Source organism: Octopus bimaculoides, chromosome 29 (genome assembly GCF_046866305.1).
Source record: "Octopus bimaculoides isolate indiv1 chromosome 29, ASM4686630v1, whole genome shotgun sequence".
Taxonomy (NCBI): domain Eukaryota; kingdom Metazoa; phylum Mollusca; class Cephalopoda; order Octopoda; family Octopodidae; genus Octopus; species Octopus bimaculoides.
The window spans coordinates 9819961-9840957 of record NC_142956.1 but is presented as its reverse complement, the minus strand read 5'-3'; the positions used below and the strand labels follow the sequence as shown (position 1 = coordinate 9840957).

Genomic DNA, 20997 nt, shown 5'->3' with positions numbered 1-20997 from the left:
CTATCAACAGAACAATATTTATTTATGGAGGAAATAGGCAGCCTTAATCTTGGTTGCTGAGACGACTTCTGTGAGAGAGCATGGTTGCTGAGACGTTGGAACGTTGGAATGAGCTGTCCCCAGAGCTGGAATGCTGGAGAGACAGCTTGACCCGTCCATGCTCATGGCCGGCCGACCAAGAAAGAGAAAGAATCAGGGCGCCAAACTTGGATATTGATGACTACGTATGCGCACAAGACAAGGCGTTACTACACATATATATTGGCATGGCTGTGTGGTAAGAAGTTTGCTTCCCAACCACATTGTAGTCCTGGATAACAATATGTCTGAATGAAAAAAAATTAGATGAACATAGCTTGAACACCTTTGACCATCCTTTCATTAGATGAGGATTGACCTGGAGCTAAATAACAGCAAGAATTTGTGTTGTTGGCACTCCGTCGCTTACGACATCGAGGGTTCAAGTTGAACAGCCTGCTCGTGAAATTAACGTGCAAGTGGCTGAGCACTCCACGGACACGTGTACCCTTAACGTAGTTCTCGGGGATATTCAGCGTGACACAGTGTGACAAGGCTGACCCTTTGAATTACAGGCACAACAGAAACAGGAAGTAAGAGTGAGAGAAAGTTGTGGTGAAAGAGTACAGCAGGGTTCGCCACCATCCCCTGCCAGAGCCTCGTGGAGCTTTAGGTATTTTCGCTCAATAAACACTCGCAACGCCCGGTCTGGGAATCGAAACCGCGAGTCCGCTGCCCTAACCACTGGGCCATTGCGCCTCCACAACGGCAAGAATTATATCTGCTAATACTACTATACTATACATTAGATAATGTAGTCCTAGATACACTATGACTAAATGAAAAAAATGAGAGAGAACACACACACTTATTAGTTATTCCAAACGTAGACTGCAAAAGACAATCTGGCGGAATTCTGGTTTAAGCACCTCATTATAATCCCTCATAACTTTTTCTCTTTTTTTTGAATTTTCAGAAAATTTTGCGAATTTATGTTCTACACATGAGAATTCATACGGTCATGAAGAAAAAGTTTTAAAATAATTTTTAACTCCATTCCTTTAGATCCCTAAAAGTTCGACTCTTTTAAGAATTTTTTTTTTTTTTTTTTTCACATCAGAGTTTAAAATACGGATAATCCGATTTTTTTGCTTAAATCCCAGCAATGGACTGTCCTTGGCCGCATCATCATTTCATGAGGACGAAAATGATGAAAAACATCAAGATATATCAATGTGAAAAAAGTATCCGGTGGTCGTGAGATGCGCTAAAAATAACGGTTAAATAGCCCTGAAATCACACACAAAAAATATTCTTTTTTATTGTATGAATTCCCGTGTGTAGGACACAAATAAGCAAAATTATCCTGAAAATTCCAAACAATAAAAATGCTATGAATGATTATATAGTCTATAAATATACACATATATGTGTGTGCCTAATAAAGTAATAAACAATCATCATTATCACTTTTAATTTTTGTTAATTGAAATTTAGTCATTAATATTTTTATACCCACAATTCCATGGAACTTTACTGAAAACTTCCGCTTCCGGTACATCATCCTCGTGCTTCTGTTTACAACTGTCGCAGTCACTTCTTTTACCTTCGTTGTACTGTCAGCCGTGGCTTGACACTCCACACCTGGCCACCCCACTGAGAAAGGTATGTACGCCCTTGTTGGCCATAGATGAGCGAAGTCGCAGTGCCACTCACATCTTTCTATCTCTCTCTCTCTTACACCCATCTACTGAACCGTGTTAACAACGGCGTGCATGAATGTCTCAACCTCTCATTTAATAACTTTCTGCCCTGTTAACATTTCGCAACTTTACGAGACGAATTTTTATTTAATTTAATTTTTTTTTTTTCGCTTTGTCTCAGCCCTATTTTTATCGAAGGCGGTGAAACCATGAACCATCATTTTACTTAATTTCGTTTTGTATATTTTACATTTTAAGAGTTCAAGGGTGTCATCTAGCTGCTATTTCCTGCATCTTGATCGACCACAGAAATTCTCTCGTTGATACCAAACAAAGAGGTTTAGTTCCTTCATTTATAGTTCTGGCATCGTTCCAGTCTGTAATCGCAAATAGAAAGTGAAAATATTGACGCTAATTTCGGCAATTCCTGAAAGAGTCATCAAGAGGCCCTTCATGCCTTGTCCCTTTACCTCGCCAAAATTTCTTCAGAATCCAGTGTTCCAACAACTGAGATTACGATTTTACCCCGCTTTTCAAATTTTTAATCCTCCTCCCGTCCGGTTTTTGATAAAACCTTTTTTAAAAATCTATTCTTCTCTTTAAAAATCAGCAGATTACTAAATCTTATATATATATATATATCGAATAAGGTAAAAAGAGAGAAAATAGAAAGCTTCTGACAATGCGGATAGTTTTATAAAACCTTTATGTTTCAAGCGCAAGAAGAAAAATAGTCTGGGAAATGTCCAGTCATATAGGTTATGTTAACTCATTCAAATCCCGTATATATATAATTTCAATCAAAAGAATATCACTATTTCTACACACTACCTACATACGTCTGTGCTTTTGTATAATGGGTCTTATTGAGTACTGCATAAACGACATTACAACTCGTTGCTTTTTCTGTTCTGACTCGCAGACAACCACAGTAGTTAGGAGTCGTTTAGTACTCTACTGCCTTGAATACTTCCCCTTGGTTATTTCCTATCTCACGTTCGTAAAATCATAGTGATCCAAAAAGTGTATTTCAGTAAAACATTTCATAATTATAAGTGGTACACAATGCGAATAACGGGTAAAAAAGTGAGGGAAAATCTTAGACTTAATTTTGGCCCATGTGAGAATTCTTCAACAATCCACAACGGGGCACATGAAGCAATACAAGTTGCTGAATCCGACAAGGATCGAATCACTGTCGTAATTGTAAGCCTTTCATTAATTATCTGCTGATCTGTAAGTATTTCATTGGGATTCACAATAAAACAAGGAGCTGCAGGCCGTCCACGAGACATGTTAACCGAATTGAAATGAAATTGAAACTAAAACAAATTCTATTTTATGAATGTCAAATAAAATATTACCCAATCTTCTGGGGTTGTAAACAGTTTTTAAAATACTGATATCCCTTACGTTGAGAAATTTATAAATACCACATTTATTTTAATTCTGTCAAAGGCGAAGATTCTGGAAGTGTCCTGGGTTCTTTCTGATTTGACAGGCACCACTTGTTTTCTTAACGAAACACTTTCAAACTTGGGACACTGGTAGAATGTCTCATATAAAACATCTTTTTCTCTTAGCCTTCTTAACAAAAAATTGTACATCGCAAGTTATTTCATGTTAAAGTTGTCGTATTTCTCTAATTTCAACCAATCACTGACGTCTATTCAGCTGAATACAGTTACTGCTGTTTTTGTAAACAATAATTTTTGCAGGTGTCAAGAGTGTTATTCCCTAGTAAGGGTTTAGGGTTATGAGTTATAGGGTTTTAGGGTTAGGGTTATGAGTGAGGTTATGGCAAAAATAATCATAGCCCTAACTGTAACCCTAACTCTAAAACCCGAACCCCAACCCAAAAGCTAAAACCAGTACAAATGCACGAACGATGTCATAAATAACAGTACCACTGATAGTTGCTGTTGACAAACTACGGCACTAATTTTATTCAAGGGAAAAGTCCCCATGACACCGTTAGAACATGTTGTTTACATTCCACGGCAGTAATTGTTTTCACCTCAATTGACGTCAGTGATTGGTTGAAATTACCGAAATATGACAATCTTTTACATGAAATAACTTCGAATACAAAAATTTTTATCTGTTCTATAACACAAAATATACAAGTATACGAAGTTTGAAAGTGTTTCGATACCAAAAACACTACATAAAACATAAATGAAAAGTGTTGCCCGTCAAATCAGAAAGATCCGTGTCCTGTTTACTGTAACTTCTGGAAGTGTCCTGTCCACATTTAACTAAGTTGGAATCTTTAGACTTCTCTTAGAAATCAGTAACGTTGACAAGCGACCTTCTCCAGATGACACAGCCTAAAAAGAAGCAAAACTATAGTTAAATACACCCCTCCTTGACTTTGTTTCCCAATAAATTTTTAGATAATGTGTTTTTAAATGACATTTTTCTGAATTTCCAAGAGTGTAGATCATAATTATGCTGATAAAATGTAGGAAAATAATTATGGAAATGTTTCCGGTCGTTCTTCCTTCTTACAACTTTAACTTTGTGGCACACTTACATCGTAAATTCCTTCAATTTCTTATCCTTTTAATGTATGATATATATATATATTATTATCATCATCGTTTAACGTCCACTTTCCATGCTAGCATGGGTTGGACGATTTGACTGAGGACTGGTGAACCAGATGGCTACATCAGGCTCCAAATGATTTGGCAGAGTTTCTACAGCTGGATGCCCTTCCTAACTTCAACCACTCAGAGAGTGTAGTGAGTGCTTTTACGTGCCACCAGCACGAAGGCCAGTCAGGCGGTACTGGCAACGGCCACGCTTGAAATGGTGTATTTTATGTGTCACCTGTACAGGAGCCAGTCCAGTGGCACTGGCACGATCTCGCTCGAATGTCTTTACATGTGAATATGTACATATATATATATATATATATATATATATATATATATATATATATATAGTGTTGGTGCCATGTAAAAAGCATCCAGTTTACACTGTAAAGTGGTTGGTGGAAACAACTTGGAAGACCAAAGCTGCAAGATGTCAAGCATCGCTATGAATCTGCCAGCAAGCACAACCTGCCTGTTCTAGGAACTTTCATGGGCCAAACCAAGGATCCAACAACTGGTAAGCAGGATCTTATACCTTACATAGTCACCAAGATCTCTGATCTTAATTTGCTGGGTCGGAATGCTATCCAGACTCTGGGAATTTCCGTAGACACTGCTCTAGGTTTGAAAAGCATAGACAGCCAAGCTAAGAGGGAAGGTGCAGAAGGGATATACCCAAAGACCTCAAGTGAGCCCTATGTTTCCCTGCAGCAAGATTGTCACAACATGTGTGATGAATTTCCAGATCTTTTCAAGCAAGAATTGGGATGTCTCAAGAAGTTTGAACTGGAAGTGAAGTTCAAATCGGACGCAACACCAGTCTTTCACAAAGCACGTCCGGTCCCATTTGCTCTTCGTGATGACCTGGCCAAAGGTTACGAAGAAGGCATCGCCAAGGGAATCTGGAAGCCAGTCCAGTTCAACGAATACGGAACGCCAGTGGTACCGATTCGTAAAGCACATGCTTCAAGCAACCTGAAGCCCAAACTACGGATTTGTGGTGACTACTCTGTGGGAATTAATGACCAACTTGCAGATCACCGTCATCCAATGCCACTCCAAGTTGAACTGATGCAGAAACTCGGAGGTGGATTCGGATATACTAAGATTGACCTTGCTGATGCCTATAATCAGATCAAGCTGGCTCCAGAAAGTCAACGCAGACTCGCACTCAGCACTCACCGTGGAGTACTCCTGCAACAACGACTCCCTTTATGGAAAGTTTATCCCAAACCTAGCCAGTATAGCAGAGCCACTCTATTGCCTTACAAAAAAGTCAACTATTTGGAAGTGGGGAGATGAGGAACAGTCAGCTTTTGATCACTTGAAAAATGTACTTTCATCAAGTCAAGTTCTGATACACTTCGATCCAAACAAAACTTTGGGACTGGCTTGTGACGCATCAAACGTTGGTATTGGAGCAGTCCTGTTTCACCGCTATCCTGATGGAAGCGAGCGCCCAATAGCCAATATGTCCAAGACTCTTACTTCTGCACAGCGTAACTACAGTCAAATTCAAAAGGAAGCCCTAGCTATCATATTTGGCTTGCAGAAGTTTTACCAATATTTGTACGGTCGTAAATTCATACTCGTGACTGACCACAAGCCACTGACATCACTATTCAGTCCGAGGAAAGGGACGCCACTTCTCGCTGCTAACAGACTAGCACGATGGGCCCTGTGGCTGAACCAGTTTGACTACACCATTGAATATCGGAAATCAGCAGATCATGGCAATGCTGATGCCCTCAGTCGCTTGCCATTCGGTGATGACAACGACTTTGACAGAAAGGAAAATGGTGAAGACATAGACATGGTGTGTGCCATCAAAGCTCTTAGTATTCAAGTCCAACCTCTGGATGCTAACGTCCTCCGTCAAGAGTCAGGGAAAGATCCAGTGATATCTACAGTGATGCGCTACGTCCGTGAAGGCTGGCCACCAAAGAACATGGAGATCAATGACGAAGTCAACAAGTTCCGTAAGTTATCAAACTCACTTAGTATCTGTCATGGATGCCTTATACATGGATCTAGAGTTATGATTCCACATAGCTTGCAGCCAAAGATCCTCAATCTTCTGCATCTTGGACATTTTGGCATGGAACGCATGAAACAACTAGCAAGAACTGCTGTTTATTGGCCTGGTATCGATGCTGCTATAGAGATAGCCAGTCGACGATGTGATTCATGTAACGAACATCAAAGGCAGCCATCTAAGCCTCCAGTTCACCCATGGATGTTACCAGAAAAGCCGTGGAGCCGCTTACATCTGGACCATGCAATAAATTTTATGGGTAGAGATTGGCTGGTGATCACAGATGCTTATTCCAAGTACCCATGCATTCATCCTACTTCCTCTACGTCCTCCAAAGCCACTTTGAATCTGCTTGAGGAAGACTTTGCGCACTTCGGATTTCCTCACACACTGGTCACCGATAATGCACCAACTTTTACGTCTGAGGAGTTCCAGAGCTGGTGCAAAGAACGCGGGATCACACACCTGACAGGGGCACCTTACCACCCAGCTACCAACGGAGCAGCGGAACGTTTGGTGCAGACCTTCAAACAAGCTCTGAGGAAGTCTTCTCTTCCGTCAACACGAGCACTTCAAGAATTCTTGATGCAGTACCGGAGAACACCGACATCCTGTGGATTCTCTCCAAGTGAACTTTTGAATCACCGGCAGATACGAACAAGGATTGATTCTCTGCTGCCATCGCCAGTACACATTGCTCAAGGCAAACAGTCTAAGGAAGCAGATAAGTCTCAGGTGACTCCAAGCTCGGCTGATGTCGCTAAAGTTATCAGGCAGTACAAGGCCGGAGATCCTGTGTATGCACTATACTATGGACCTCGCCGAGACAAAGATCCCCGATGGGTACCAGCAATCATTAAGAAGTCATTGGGTACTCGCTGCTTTAACGTGAAGGTCATACCTCATGGCCCGATGTGGAGACGACACTGGGAACAGCTGCGACCGCGGTACACAACTGAGGAAGACAATGAACCTGGTGATGCAGAAAACACTGTATTTGAATTTGCAACAGATCACCCAATGGAGATCTCGGAAACTGTGCCACTAACACAAAGACAAACCAGACCCAAGACCATGTTACCCGTTCCAGAGTATGGACCAGACAACCCAAGACGGTCCAAGAGAACCCGTAAAACCCAAGAGAGACTTTGCTGTTGATACTTCTTGTGTGGCATCAATTTCAGTGGGGAGGTGTTATATGGACTGTTAGATATGTAATTCGTCTGACGTTCCGTGTGTCATGTGGTTCGTCTGAGTTCATTGTTTCATTGTTGTTGTCTTGTGTGACTGTCGGAGTAAAATGTCATTGATATATATATGGCGGACATGACTTTTGTTTATTCATAACGAACATTGGGTGAGTGCGTTCTTTGTATGTAATTGAATAATAAATGTAATAATTAAATTGTACAACTCGTTGTGTTATCTCTACGAGTCATCCGAGGGAAACATAACAGTTGGCGTTTGGAAGAGCATTAAATGGTGCAGCAACAAGACCATATCATAGTGACAAGAACATTTTACCTGATATGGATTACAATATTAAAAACCTCTTTTAAATCATCAAGGCTCAAACTTATACCTCATTCGCCTGTTTCCTCATTGGAAGGTTCAGCATTTTGAGATCGGCCATAAGCTGCTCCTTTTAAAAGGTCCCTCAATTTACCACTGCTTTTACCCCAAGCTCTCACCCAATACATAATGTAACTCACAGGCACTGTCCAACATGGGTTCCTTCATGCAGTCATTGCAGAAGAATAGTTGAAATTCACTCTTTTGAAAGAATACATCTGAAGATGCTATGTGCTCTATGAAAGTAAATGATGTTAAAAACTTAAATGTATTTTGATCCATTAACCCTTTTAGCATTGAAGCCTGTGATATTAGGCTCAAATCTTCTACCTGTTTTATGTTAAAACCAGCCAGATCTGGTCTTTGCCATCTACCCTATAATGTCATTCTAAAAATAGAAACAATCACATCATAATCTTGAAGCTAAAAGATAATGCATGATTATTAATTCAAAACAATGTGAATAAATAAGCACCACATTTGATTGAATCATTTGAATGCTAATGGGTTTAAGGCTTCTTTTATTTCATCATTGTTTTTCATGCATTTGTATCTTTATTTCAATGAAGCAAACTATTATTTATTCTAGGCATAAAATGACGAGTCATGCACTAGTTTTAATAATTAACTAATTAAGTCTTTGAGTTTCTCCATAATAATTATATTAATGAAGGTTTTTTTGTTTTTCTTTTTTCTTTCTTCCAAATCCATTTTAGTTGGAGCAAATGATGGACTCCGATTCATCCAGGGCTGGCATTGAGTCTGCATGTCGGAGTCACAGGACAAAGAAGAAGAAGAAAAAAGGCTCAGCAGGTAAATCCCCTAGTACCAAGGGAAGTACCTTAGATGACTATAGCCCCAAGGATAGGAACATTGACAACAAGACAACCTTGAATCCTCTCATGGACACCTCAAATAATGTTGAGTTAGGGACCAATTCATCAGACTGTAAAGACACCCTAAATAATATTGACACTGATTCCAAGAACCAGATGATGGGGTCAGCCCCTATAAACACATTAAACAATATTGACACTGGCATCAATGTCTCAGAGTCTGGTTTAACTCTTGCTAAGGATTCTTGGATAACTAAGACTGATTCTCCAATTGAGAAGAAGAAGCAAAATTTAAATTCTCCTCAGAGTAACTTAGACAAGGTTGAGATTGAGGTGAATAATTCAGATTCTTGCCCAACTTTTCATAGCAGTTCATTGATAGAAGAAGCTGATGGTAACGTTAATCTCAGAAATCTGGGAAGTACTGGCATTGAAAGTGATAACATGGGTTGTGCAGAATCAAGCAACCCTCATGAATTAGGTGTCCCTGTTGCATCTCATCCCTTTGGCAACAGCAACATTGGCATGGAACTTCCATATACAGAAAGACTGGTAGAAAATATAGAGGGTGCACAGCAGTTCACTTTGTTCCGTCAGCTAACATCTATGGGAAAACTTGAAGATATAATCCTAAGAAATAGTGTAAGGGTTTTGAAGCTGGTGAGTTGTCATTTGAGGTCGCTACCTGAAGATTTGGGTAACCTGTTATATCTGGAGGCCTTGGTATGCAGTGAAAACCAACTCACAGAGCTTCCACAGTCGGTTGGTTATCTTCAGCATTTGAAATTGTTACAAGTTGATATGAATCGCTTAAAACAACTGCCAGCAAACATCGGATCCTTGAAGTCTTTGAAGTTGCTTGCTGCCAATGACAACCAGTTGGAGTATCTGCCAGCAAGCATTTCGGTGCTAGAAAACCTACAGACTCTCGACTTGTCTAACAATTGTTTGCGAAGTCTGCCATTACACTTTCAGTCATCTGCATGTCTCAACCAACTTTACATCCAGAAGAACTCTATTGAAAAGTTACCACCTTGGATAGCAAAAATGTCGAAAATTCAAGAATTCCAGGTTGGTGAGAACCTGTTGACTGAGTGGCCAGACTTTGAAGAGTTTGGTCGCACAGCCACACAGCTCATGGTGTTGGATGTGTCAGAAAACCGGTTGAGTGATTTGGCCAATGGCTTTGGAGGACTACAATCATTGAGTTGTTTAAATTTGGGACGAAACCCTTTTGTTGACAATCAGAATGCAGAATCTGTTGGCAATCTCTTGAAAGGACTGCCAAACAGCTTCTGTCAGCTCCATGCTGTTACTTTGTTAAGCATTGATGGGAATTGCTTGCAGAACTTACCCAATAATTTTGGCGACTTGCGGTCCCTGAAGATGCTGAATCTGTGCGACAACCAACTTGAATGGTTACCAGATTCTTTCTGTTACCTGAACTCTTTACAACTATGTCTGCTTTCAAGGAACTCACTGAATTGCCTACCTGAGCACTTTGGACACCTGCCTGCGCTCAAGCACCTGGAGGTGTCTCACAACAACCTGGTGGACTTGCCATCAACCTTTGGTAAGTTGTCTGCGCAATTAGTCTACCTAGACCTTTGCAATAATTGCATCCTGCATGAACTAAAGATCCTTGAGATATTCGAAAGGCTCACCTATCTGGACGTTGGTAGCAACCCATTTGTGCAATGTGATTTGTCGTCCACCTCTCATACTGTGAATCCCCAGCTCACCACAGCCTGTAATCACTACTTCACTACATCACTTGCAGGACAGTTTGAAGACTTTGATGGAGATGAAGAAGGAAGGGATGAAGGTAAAAACCGTGATGATGATGATGATGATGATGAAGATGAAGATAAGAAAGGAGAGGTATATAGTCAAATCACATATCAACAGGGAGGTAAAGACACATTGCCATCAAGAAATAACCACCAATCTGCTCCTCAGAACTCTCCTTGTGGATGTATTTACAGCACCATAGATAGCTCATTTGTGGGTTCTACAGAGTCATGTAGTGACCCCTTGAAATCTTCAATGACCCTAACCCAGCAGCTCAAAGGCAACATCAGAGGCAGTGGTGATGGCACTAAGCAAGATCATGTTGCAGCAGAAATCCACAGAATGCCTTTCTGCCATCAATGTCACTGTGACAACAGTGTCAATACAGACCATCACCATAGTAACCACACAAACAAGGGGAACATGTCTGAGGTGAAACGAAAAGAGGAGGAAGACTGGGATAAAGAGCAAAGTGGGGCCAGCAAAGGGACCACTGCTTGTCGTGACCACACCATGAACATTACTATGACAAACAACACTGTTAAGCACAATTCCAGCTGCAGACAACGCACCATGACCACCACAAGTGCTGCACTAAGCAGAGGTCACATATTCTTGCCAGCCGATATTCACAAAGAGAACATAAATTATAACTTTGTTGGTTTCAGAAAATTTACTGGACAATTTGACAATGCTGATGAATGAATGCCACTGATTCTCTCTCTCACACACACACACTCTCTCTCTCTCTTGTTCATATATATATATATATATATATATATATATGTGTGTGAGAAAAATAAACGACAAAGGAATAAACAATTATCTTGTGAACTTCGTTAGCTTACAGCTGTTTCTGCTATAAGATACCGTGAACTCATACTTGAGTGCCTGAATAACACCTTATTGCTTCATCAGAGCCTTGAATATGAATTGCAATTTATTTGGGAGAGAATTACATTTGTGCCTATATAGGGAATGGCATCAACAATGAGAAAAGTCAATACAGATGTATATAAGAAAACTATATATCCAAAATATTGTTGATACCATTTTCTATATAGACACAAATGTGATCCTTTCCTAAGTAAATTACATTTCATACTTGAGGTTCTGATGAAGCTATAGGGTGTTATTCAAGCACTCAACTATGTATTCACTGCATCTTATAGCAGAAAGAGCTGTAGTTCATAAGATAATCATTTATCCCTTTGTCATCACGTTTTCTCTTATTACCACTCTATACTCAGCCAACACTTCATTCTGAAGCATACATATATTGAGTTCTACTCTGGGTTATTAATCTCACAATGCCTAAGCGAAATATATGTATACATATATTCGTTCAAAAATTGACCCAAAGGACAGCAAAAGAACAGAGAGAAAATTGACACACAGGACATGATCTTACCCTGTCAGTTATTGTCCAAAAGTCTCTACAATTTCACACCTTTAATGATAATATTGTTCATTTTTGGTGGCGTCAACAGCAAAAAGCTGCTGAGAATAATAATGAGTGAGTGTAAGGGATGGAGACAAAAACAAACACAACCCTGTTTGTTGGTACGAATAAAAATATACAAACAAAACAAAGCTATATGGCTCGGCTCTGAGACAACATTAAGACAAGACCTGTAGAAGTAACACAATGGAAATGTGTGTGTGTGTGTATATTTATACATACATATACACACACATAAATATTTCTTCTTGGAAATATATATATATACATAAACACATACATGAATAAATATATATATATATATATATACACACACACACACATGCATACATCTTGGAAATATATATATGCACACACATACATACATTTCATACCTCTTCTTTAACACAATCATATGCACTATATACTGTCTATTTATCTATCTGTCTTTCATATGCTCACGCTGCCCACACTGACATGCACACACACTCACACACGCACAGTGTTCAAGATTTGTTCATTAGACTTTTGTATTCCCTAGTATTTTAGGCATGGCTGTATGCTAAGAGGTTTGCTTCCCAACCACATGGGTCTAGTTTCAAATTCACTGCGTGACATCTTGGACAAGTGTCCCTACTATAGCCTTAGACTGACCAAAACCACGTGAGTGGATTTGATTGGCAGAAACTGAAAGAAGCCCTTCACATACATGTGTGTGCATGTGTCTTTAAGTACCAGGCTTTACAAAAAAAAAATTACTGGGGTTGATTTGTTCAACTAGAATTCTTCAAGGCAGTGCCCCAGCATGGTCACAATCCAATGACTGAAACTAGTAAATGCTAGATAAAAATACAAAATTTTAAGACATATCTTAAGAACTGCCATGATACATTCAACTCTTTAGTATTTAAACTGGTCACATCTGGCCTAGATATTCTGGTTTTATGTTCAACCGAACCAGATCTGGTCCCTTCCACTTTCCCTACAATGTCATTTTAAAGATAAACAATCACATCATTGAAATCTTGAAACTAAGGAATAAATAAGCATTACATTTGAAAGAGTAGTTGTGGATGCTAAAGGGCTGAACCGGCCATATTGAGCCAAAATATTCTACCTGTTTTATGTTCAAACTGGCCAGATCTGCCCTCTCATACCTACTCTACAATGTCATTTTAATGTAATACAATTATGTCATTGAAATCTCAAAGCCACAAGATAAGCTGTGATTATTTCAAAACAATGTGAATAAATAAGCATTACATTTGACAGAGTAATCTGAATGCAAGAGGGTTAACCCTTTTGATACCAACCCACCTGAAACCACTTCTGGCTCTGTAGTACAAATGTCTTGTTTTCAAAAGTTCTGAATAAAAATCTTCCACCAAACCTTAGTCACAATTTATGTTCCTAACACTAGCTTAATAATAACTAAGTTATTTTATTAAATTCTTTGTTATATTTAAAATTAATTGAATGAAACACTGAGCATCTCAACAGAAATATGGTAACAATATAGTTAAATACTACTTTAGGACTATTCGGGATGGAAGTTAAATGGATGAATCTTGAGGATGACTTCTATTGACTTGTTTGAATCTCAAACTCACACACCATTACTAGACACCAACACTTCATACACACATATACTGCCATAAACATCAATGCATACACACATACATATTCCCTTGTTTTTCTACCAAAATTTGAACCAAAGATATTCTTTGGCACTTGTGACTAATAAAAGCTTATCTCTCTCTATATATAAATTCTTTGTCTCTCTGTCTGTCTATTTCCTATGCATTCTCAAACAGCTTGACCAAATCAAATCAAATTTTACAATGTTATAGTATTGGACCCCGGGAGTGTCGACATGTAATTTTTATTTTCATTTCCATTAAAACAATATAATATTTTATCTAAATAATTTTTCCATAGCTAACTATAGTAAAGGACATTTTATACCACCACAACGATGTCACATTTTGTATATGTGTCTGTGTGTGTTTGTGCATTCATTACGTATGTTAGGCCTCAGAGAATTAAACACACACACATATACATATGTGTATATGAGTGTGTGTGCTTGCACATTTGTCACATATGTTAGGCCCCATAGAATTAAACACACACACACACATCTACACATATACATATGTAATGACTGACAAATATATGTGTGAGTATACATACATTTTAGTGATAGCTGACACACATCTAAAGAGAAAGAGACAGGCCTTTATACAGAGAGAAATACAATTCAAGTGTTAGATATTCAGAGAGAGAGAGAGAGTGAGTGATGTCCCACAAAAGTGTAGAATCAGCTCACACATGCATATATAATAAGTATATAATGAATATTATTTACCTTGAGGTGTGCGTAAATGTATGTTTGTCTTAGCATATGTGTGTGTGTGTGTGTGATTGTCAATAACAACAATATAAACTGGCTGTGAAAGAGTTATTCCAAAATGGCTGATGAACTTCTTCAAAAGTTAACAGGTACATCAGAAATGACTTTTCGATCAGTTCACCCTTTTGAATTTCTGAATACACTTAAACCCAATGGGATGCCACTGCATAACTTCACACTAAAACTGGGTGCTCCCAGTATGTTGCTTAAGAATCTTGACCCATCTCACCTGTGTAATGGAACTTGCTTAATTGTTACTTCCATGAAGCCCCATGTCTTACAGGCAACAATCATAACAGGTAGTCACAAAGGAGAAAACATCTTTATTCCAAAAATTCCTCTCATACCTACAGATGTTCCATTTGAATTTAAGAAGCTTCAGTTTCCAGTCAAACTAAGTTTTGGTATTTCAATTAACAAATCTCAGGGTCAAACCCTCAAGTTTGTTGGACTTGATCTCTCTACTACATGCTTCTCCCACAGCCAATTCTATGTTGTTTGTTCACAAGTTGGAAGCAGCAACAATTTATTCATTTGGACACCAACAAAAAATTACACAATGAATATCGTTTAGCCTGAGGTGCTTCAAGATTTTCAGTTCTAGGTTCTATTATCTTTACAATTTGGATATTTTTTAATAAAATATAGATATTTTGAAATAATTATGAGGAAAAAGTATATCTTCATATTTATTGTTTACTAATCAGAATAAGAACAGAAGTAACCCAGGCAATGCAAAGTCATTCAACTAGTTATTAATAATTCTACTGACTCTACATTTTGAGTTTAGCTCTTGCTGGGTTCAACTAACCCTATCTGACCTAAATACTCTCCTTATTTTATGTTCAAACCGGTGGATCTGGTCTCTTACACTTACCCTGAAATGTCATTCATTGGAATCTCAAGGAATATGTATGTGTGTGTGTACATTATAGGTGCAGTTGTAGCTGTGTGGTAAGAAACTTGCTTCTTACCACACAGGCGGTGAGCTGGCAGAATCGTTAGCGCGCCAGGCAAAATGCTTAGCGGTATTTTGCCTGCCGTTACATTCTGAGTTCAAATTCTGCCGAGGTTGACTTTGCCTTTCATCCTTTCGGGGTCAATAAATTAAGTACTAGTTACGCACTGGGGTCGATGTAATCAACTTAATCCCTTTGTCCCTTCTATGTTTAGCCCCTTGTGGGCAATAAAGAAATAAGAAGCTTGCTTCCCAATCACATGGTTCTGTGTTCAGTCCCACTGCATGGTACCTTGGGCAAGTGTCTTCTACTATAACCTCAGGCTGACCGAAGCCTTATGAGAGGAGTCAGTAGATGGAAACTGAAAGAAGCCTGTCATGTATGTGTGTGTGTCTGTTTGTTCCCCCACCATTGCTTAACAACTGACATTGGTGTATTTACATGCCTGTAACTTAGCAGTTCGGCAAAAGCAATCAATAGAATAAGTCTTGGGATCAATTTCTTCAACTAAAACCTTTTAAGGCAGTGCTCCAGCATGGCTGCAGTCAAATGACTGAAACAAGTAAAAGAATATGAGATACTACAGATTAAATCAATGTAAATAAAATATATTTGACAGTAATTTGAATGCTAAACTGTTAAATAAAGGTAAATCAGACAAGTGTGTTGTGTGTAGGGGGGGGGGGTCAATGTAATCAGCTAACCCCCTTCTTAAAATTGCTGGCCTTGTATCAAAATTTGAAAGAATTTATTATTATGAGCTTTTCTTCTTTCAGTTGTGTTTCTATTTGTTTCTGAGTGTCTTCCTGACAGCTAGGGCAAAGAAACTTACTGTATACATTGATAGGCCATTAAACTAAACACACCAGATTATTCATTTTCAAAAGGAAATCATCATCATCATCATCATCATCATTTAACGTCCGCTTTCCATGCTAGCATGGGTTGGACGATTTGACTGAGGACTGGTGAAACCGGATGGCAACACCAGGCTCCAGTCTGATTTGGCAGAGTTTCTACAGCTGGATGCCCTTCCTAACGCCAACCACTCAGAGAGTGTAGTGGGTGCTTTTACGTGTCACCCGCACGAAAACGGCCACGCTCGAAATGGTGTCTTTTATGTGCCACCCGCACAAGCCAGTCCAGGGGCACTGGCAACGATCTCGCTCGAAAATCCTACAGGAGCCAGTCAGGCGATACTGGCAACGGCCACACTCAAAATGGTGCATCTCATGTGCCACCCGCACAAGAACCAGTCCAGGGGCACTGGCAACGATCTTACTTGGCTTGCCGGGTCTTCTCACGCACAGCACATTTCCAAAGGTCTCGGTCAGTAGTCATCGCCTCGGTGAGGCCCAATGTACGAAGGTCTTGCCTCACCACCTCAGCCCAGGTCTTCCTGGGCCTACCTCTTCCACGGGTTCCCTCAACTGTTAGGGTGTGGCACTTTTTCACGCAGCTATCCTCCTCCATTCTCACCACATGTCCATACCAGCGCAATCGTCTCTCTTGCACACCACAACTGATGCTTCTAATGTTCAGCTTTTCTCTCAAGATACTTACACTCTGACGGGTATTCACATTGACATTACACATCCAACGGAGCATACTGGCTTCATTCCTTGCGAGCTTACGTATGTCCTCAGCAGTTACAGCCCATGTTTCACTGCCATGTAGCATGGTTGTTTGTACGCATGCGTCATACAGTCTGCCTTTTACTCTGAGTGAGAGTCCCTTTGTCGCCAGCAGGGGTAAGAGCTCTCTAAACTTTGCCAATATATATATATATATATATATATATATATATATACACATATATACAAAATTCAAAATTTTGAATTTAGTTCACAGACCCCCAGTACTACCTTTGCAGACTACAGGTTGGGAATTTCTGTTCTAGAGAATGTCTGTCAAAATATAAAATAGATTAAAAATAATATGATGGTAAGATGATAGTGTGTTCTTAAGATGACAGTAAAAGGTATTTGCTATTATGTATATTTAAAAATACTTTTGATAATGCTTACATCATCATCATCCTCATCATCGTTTAACGTCCGCTTTCCATGCTAGCATGGGTTGGACGATTTGACTGAGGACTGGTGAAACCGGATGGCAACACCAGGCTCCAATCTAATTTGGCAGAGTTTCTACAGCTGGATGCCCTTCCTAACGCTTACAGTTTATAATATTTTTGGAATTACATAGACAATATTTTTCTTAGGATATAATTTTTTGAATTTCTTCCGTTTTGGGATTTTCTGGTATCTGAGATATGGAACAATCAGCCTCTTTTGCTATCATCCCTACGGTGCCTATGTTCTGATTCCACATTTTACCAATTTCTATTAGCATCATCATTATGATTATTATCTTATCAGGCAGAGTTGTTAGCATACCTAGCGGCATTTCATCCGTCTTTACATTCTGGGTTCAAATTCTGCTGAGGTCTACTTTACCTTTCATCGTTTCAGTGTTGATAAATCAAGTACCAGTGAAACACTGGGATTCATGTAATCAACTAGTCCCCTCCCTGAAAATTTCAGGCTTTGTACCTAAAATAGACAGGATTGTTCTTATTACTATCTATGAGGTAGCAAGCTGGCAGAATTGTTAGCATGCCTGGCAAAATGCTTAGCAGCATTTCATCCATCTATATGTTCTGAGTTCAAATTCTGCCCTGGTTGACTTTGCCTTTCATCCTTTCAGGGTCGATAAATTAAGTGCCAGAGAAACACTGAGGTCGATACAATTGACTTGATAGAATCATTACCACATCAGACAAGGTGCTTAGTGGGGATCTTTTTTAAAACGGGGGCCACATTTTTCATTAACGAAACACTTTGAAACTTGGATCACTGGTAGAATGTGTCATATAAAACATCTTTTTCTCTTAGTCTTCTTAAAAAAAAAAGAAATCCATAAATTATTCCATGTTAAAGTTGTCATATTTCTGTAATTTCAACCAATCACTGACGTCCATTCAGCCGATATACATTAAGTGCCGACTACATAAACAAACGATTCTGAAACAATTAACCCTAACCCTAACCTTAGGGTTAGGGTTAAAGCAAATTTAAAATGAAAAAAGCAAATAAAACGAAGAATCGTTTGTTTATGTAGTCGGCACTTAATGTATATCGGCTGAGTGGACGTCAGTGATTGGTTGAAATTATCGAAATAAGACAATTTTTTACATGAAATAAATTCGAATACAAAAATATTTTTCTGTTCTATAACACAAAATAGATAAGTATACGAAGTTTGAAAGTCTTTCAGTACCAAAAGCACTACGTAAAACATTAATGAAAAATGTGGCCCCCGTTTTAAATAAGATCCCTTAGTGGTATTTTCATCCAAATTTACGTTCTGAGTTCAAATTGTGTTGAAGTTAATTTTGTCTTTTATCCTTTTGGGGTTGATAAAATAAGTACCTGTTGAGTACTGGGATCGATGTAATTGACTTGTCCATCACCCAATTTCAGGCTTTGTGCCTATGATAGAAAGAATTATCCATTGGATGGGAATGCCAGAGTGTAAGTGATTTAAGAGGAAAACTGGGTATAAGAGGCATCAAACGTGTACAAGAAAGAAGAGTGCTGGTTTGGTCATGTGATGTTTATGGATGAGGACAGCTGCATAAAGAAGTGCCGAGCTGTAATTGTGGAAGATTGGCAAGGGACTGGGAGATGTGGTAATTTGCTGGACTTGATTAGACATGTTAAGCTAAATAAAATCACTGTCTTCCACACACTTTCAGGTGCTGGTGTCATGTAAAGAGCACCCAATACACTGTTAAGTGGTTGGCATTAGGAAGGGCATCCAACCATATAAATCATGCCTCAACAGGCAGCTGGAGTCTGGGCTGCTCCATGTCAAGCCATCCAACCCATGCCAGCGTGGAAAGTGGACGTTAAACAATGATGATGATTATTATTGATGAAATAAAAGTATCAGTGAAGTACTGGAGACAATGGTAAAGAGAAACCACCTCCCGTCAGAAACTGTTGTCCTTCTGCCTAAACTAGAAGCTCATCATTGTTATTAAAAGATTGAAGGGACCGTTAGAGCATTGGGGAAAATGTCTTGCAGTATTTGTTGTAAATCATTATGTTCAGAGTTCAAATCCTGTCATTGTCATCTTTGCTTTTCATCATTCTGGGGTCAATAAAATATAATGCCAGTTAAATGCTGGGGAGATTTACTCCACCTCTTCTCAAAATTGCTGGCTTTGTACTTAAATCTGAAATTTGCTATTGTTTAAGCTGACAGAATCATTGAAGGTCAGGTCAGGTGCAAGGACATATGCTGTTGCATTCACCGTTTCTTGGTATGTTCCCAGGTCCTGTTGGGTGACCCACCAAGCAAAGCCCCAATCAGTCCCTATCTCCATGAGATACTTCCTCATCAGTTTATTAGAACACCAGGAATAACAATGTCTTGCTGTGTTTCTTCAAGCACTTTACATTCCGAGTTCATGTCTTACCAAAGCTAACTTCATTGGGGAAGACAACCTTAGATGTTAGGCAAGGAAACCAATGCCTGGATGCAATGGCACACAAGAGTCATCGTCATCATTTAACATCCGTTGTCCATGCTGGCATGGGTTGGACAGTTTGACTGTGCTGACACGCTGGAAGGCTGTGGCAGGCTCCAGTCTGATTTGGCACGGTTTTCTATGGCTGGATGCTCTTCCTAACGCCAACCACTCTGAGAGTGTAGTGGTTGCTTTTATGTGCCATTTGCATGACTGTGATTTTGCTCTGCTTGATGGGTTTTCTTCTCAAGCATGACATAATGCCAAAGGTCTTGGTCATGCCTCCATGTTGCCCAACACTCGAAATGAACTTGGCCACTTTGCCTCTATGGGGCCCAACACTCCATGACATCAAAAAGTGACCTAAAAGACAACAAAGGAACAAACAGAAAATTTACACCCAAGACATGGACACAATCTTTCCTTGTCAGGTATCATCCAAAAATCCTTCCAATTTCATACCTTTAATGATAACATTGTTCATTTTTAGTCTTGCCAACAACAAAAAGCTGCTGGTAAGAGTAAAAGGACAGAGACAAAAACAAACATGACAAGACCTGCAGAAGTAACACAAGGAAAATGTGTGTGTGTGTATATATATATATATATATATATATATATATATACACACACACACATATATATATATGGAGAGAGAGAGAGAGAGATGTATACATACTATACTCTTGGGGTGGTTGCTGTTAGGAAAGGCATCCAGCTGTAAGAAACCATGTTAAATTAGGTTGGAACCTGGTGCACCTTACCACTTTTCAGTCAAACCATCCAACCCATGCTAGCATGGAAAACACGTTAAATGATGATATATATATATATATATATACACAATGAGAAATTTAGATAGGCTGGCCTCATTGCATGACTGAAGGACAATCAGGATGATGGAATAGACCAGATCAAGTGGGCTGACCAAAAACAAAATAGCAAGATAATCTCACCCACTACATGGCCAAGACTGGCCAGAGACAGGTTCCTCTTTCAGGAGTAATGAAGCCCTGGATGGTGAATATTGGATTCTGAATATACCATAGATATTTTTTCTTCCATTAGCTTTGGTTATCAAGATATGTTATA

The 20997-nt window shown here is 39.2% G+C and overlaps 1 protein-coding gene across 1 annotated transcript; it reads left to right on the top strand.

Moving 5' to 3' along the window:
- Window positions 1-1528: 1528 nt before the first annotated feature.
- On the top strand, window positions 1529-13765 carry LOC106877233 (uncharacterized). Its single transcript, XM_014926095.3, has 2 exons — window positions 1529-1683; window positions 8645-13765. The coding sequence occupies exon 2, from the start codon at window positions 8654-8656 to the stop codon at window positions 11258-11260; it is 2607 nt and encodes an 868-aa protein (XP_014781581.2). The 5' UTR covers window positions 1529-1683; window positions 8645-8653; the 3' UTR covers window positions 11261-13765.
- The last annotated feature ends 7232 nt before the right edge of the window (window positions 13766-20997 follow it).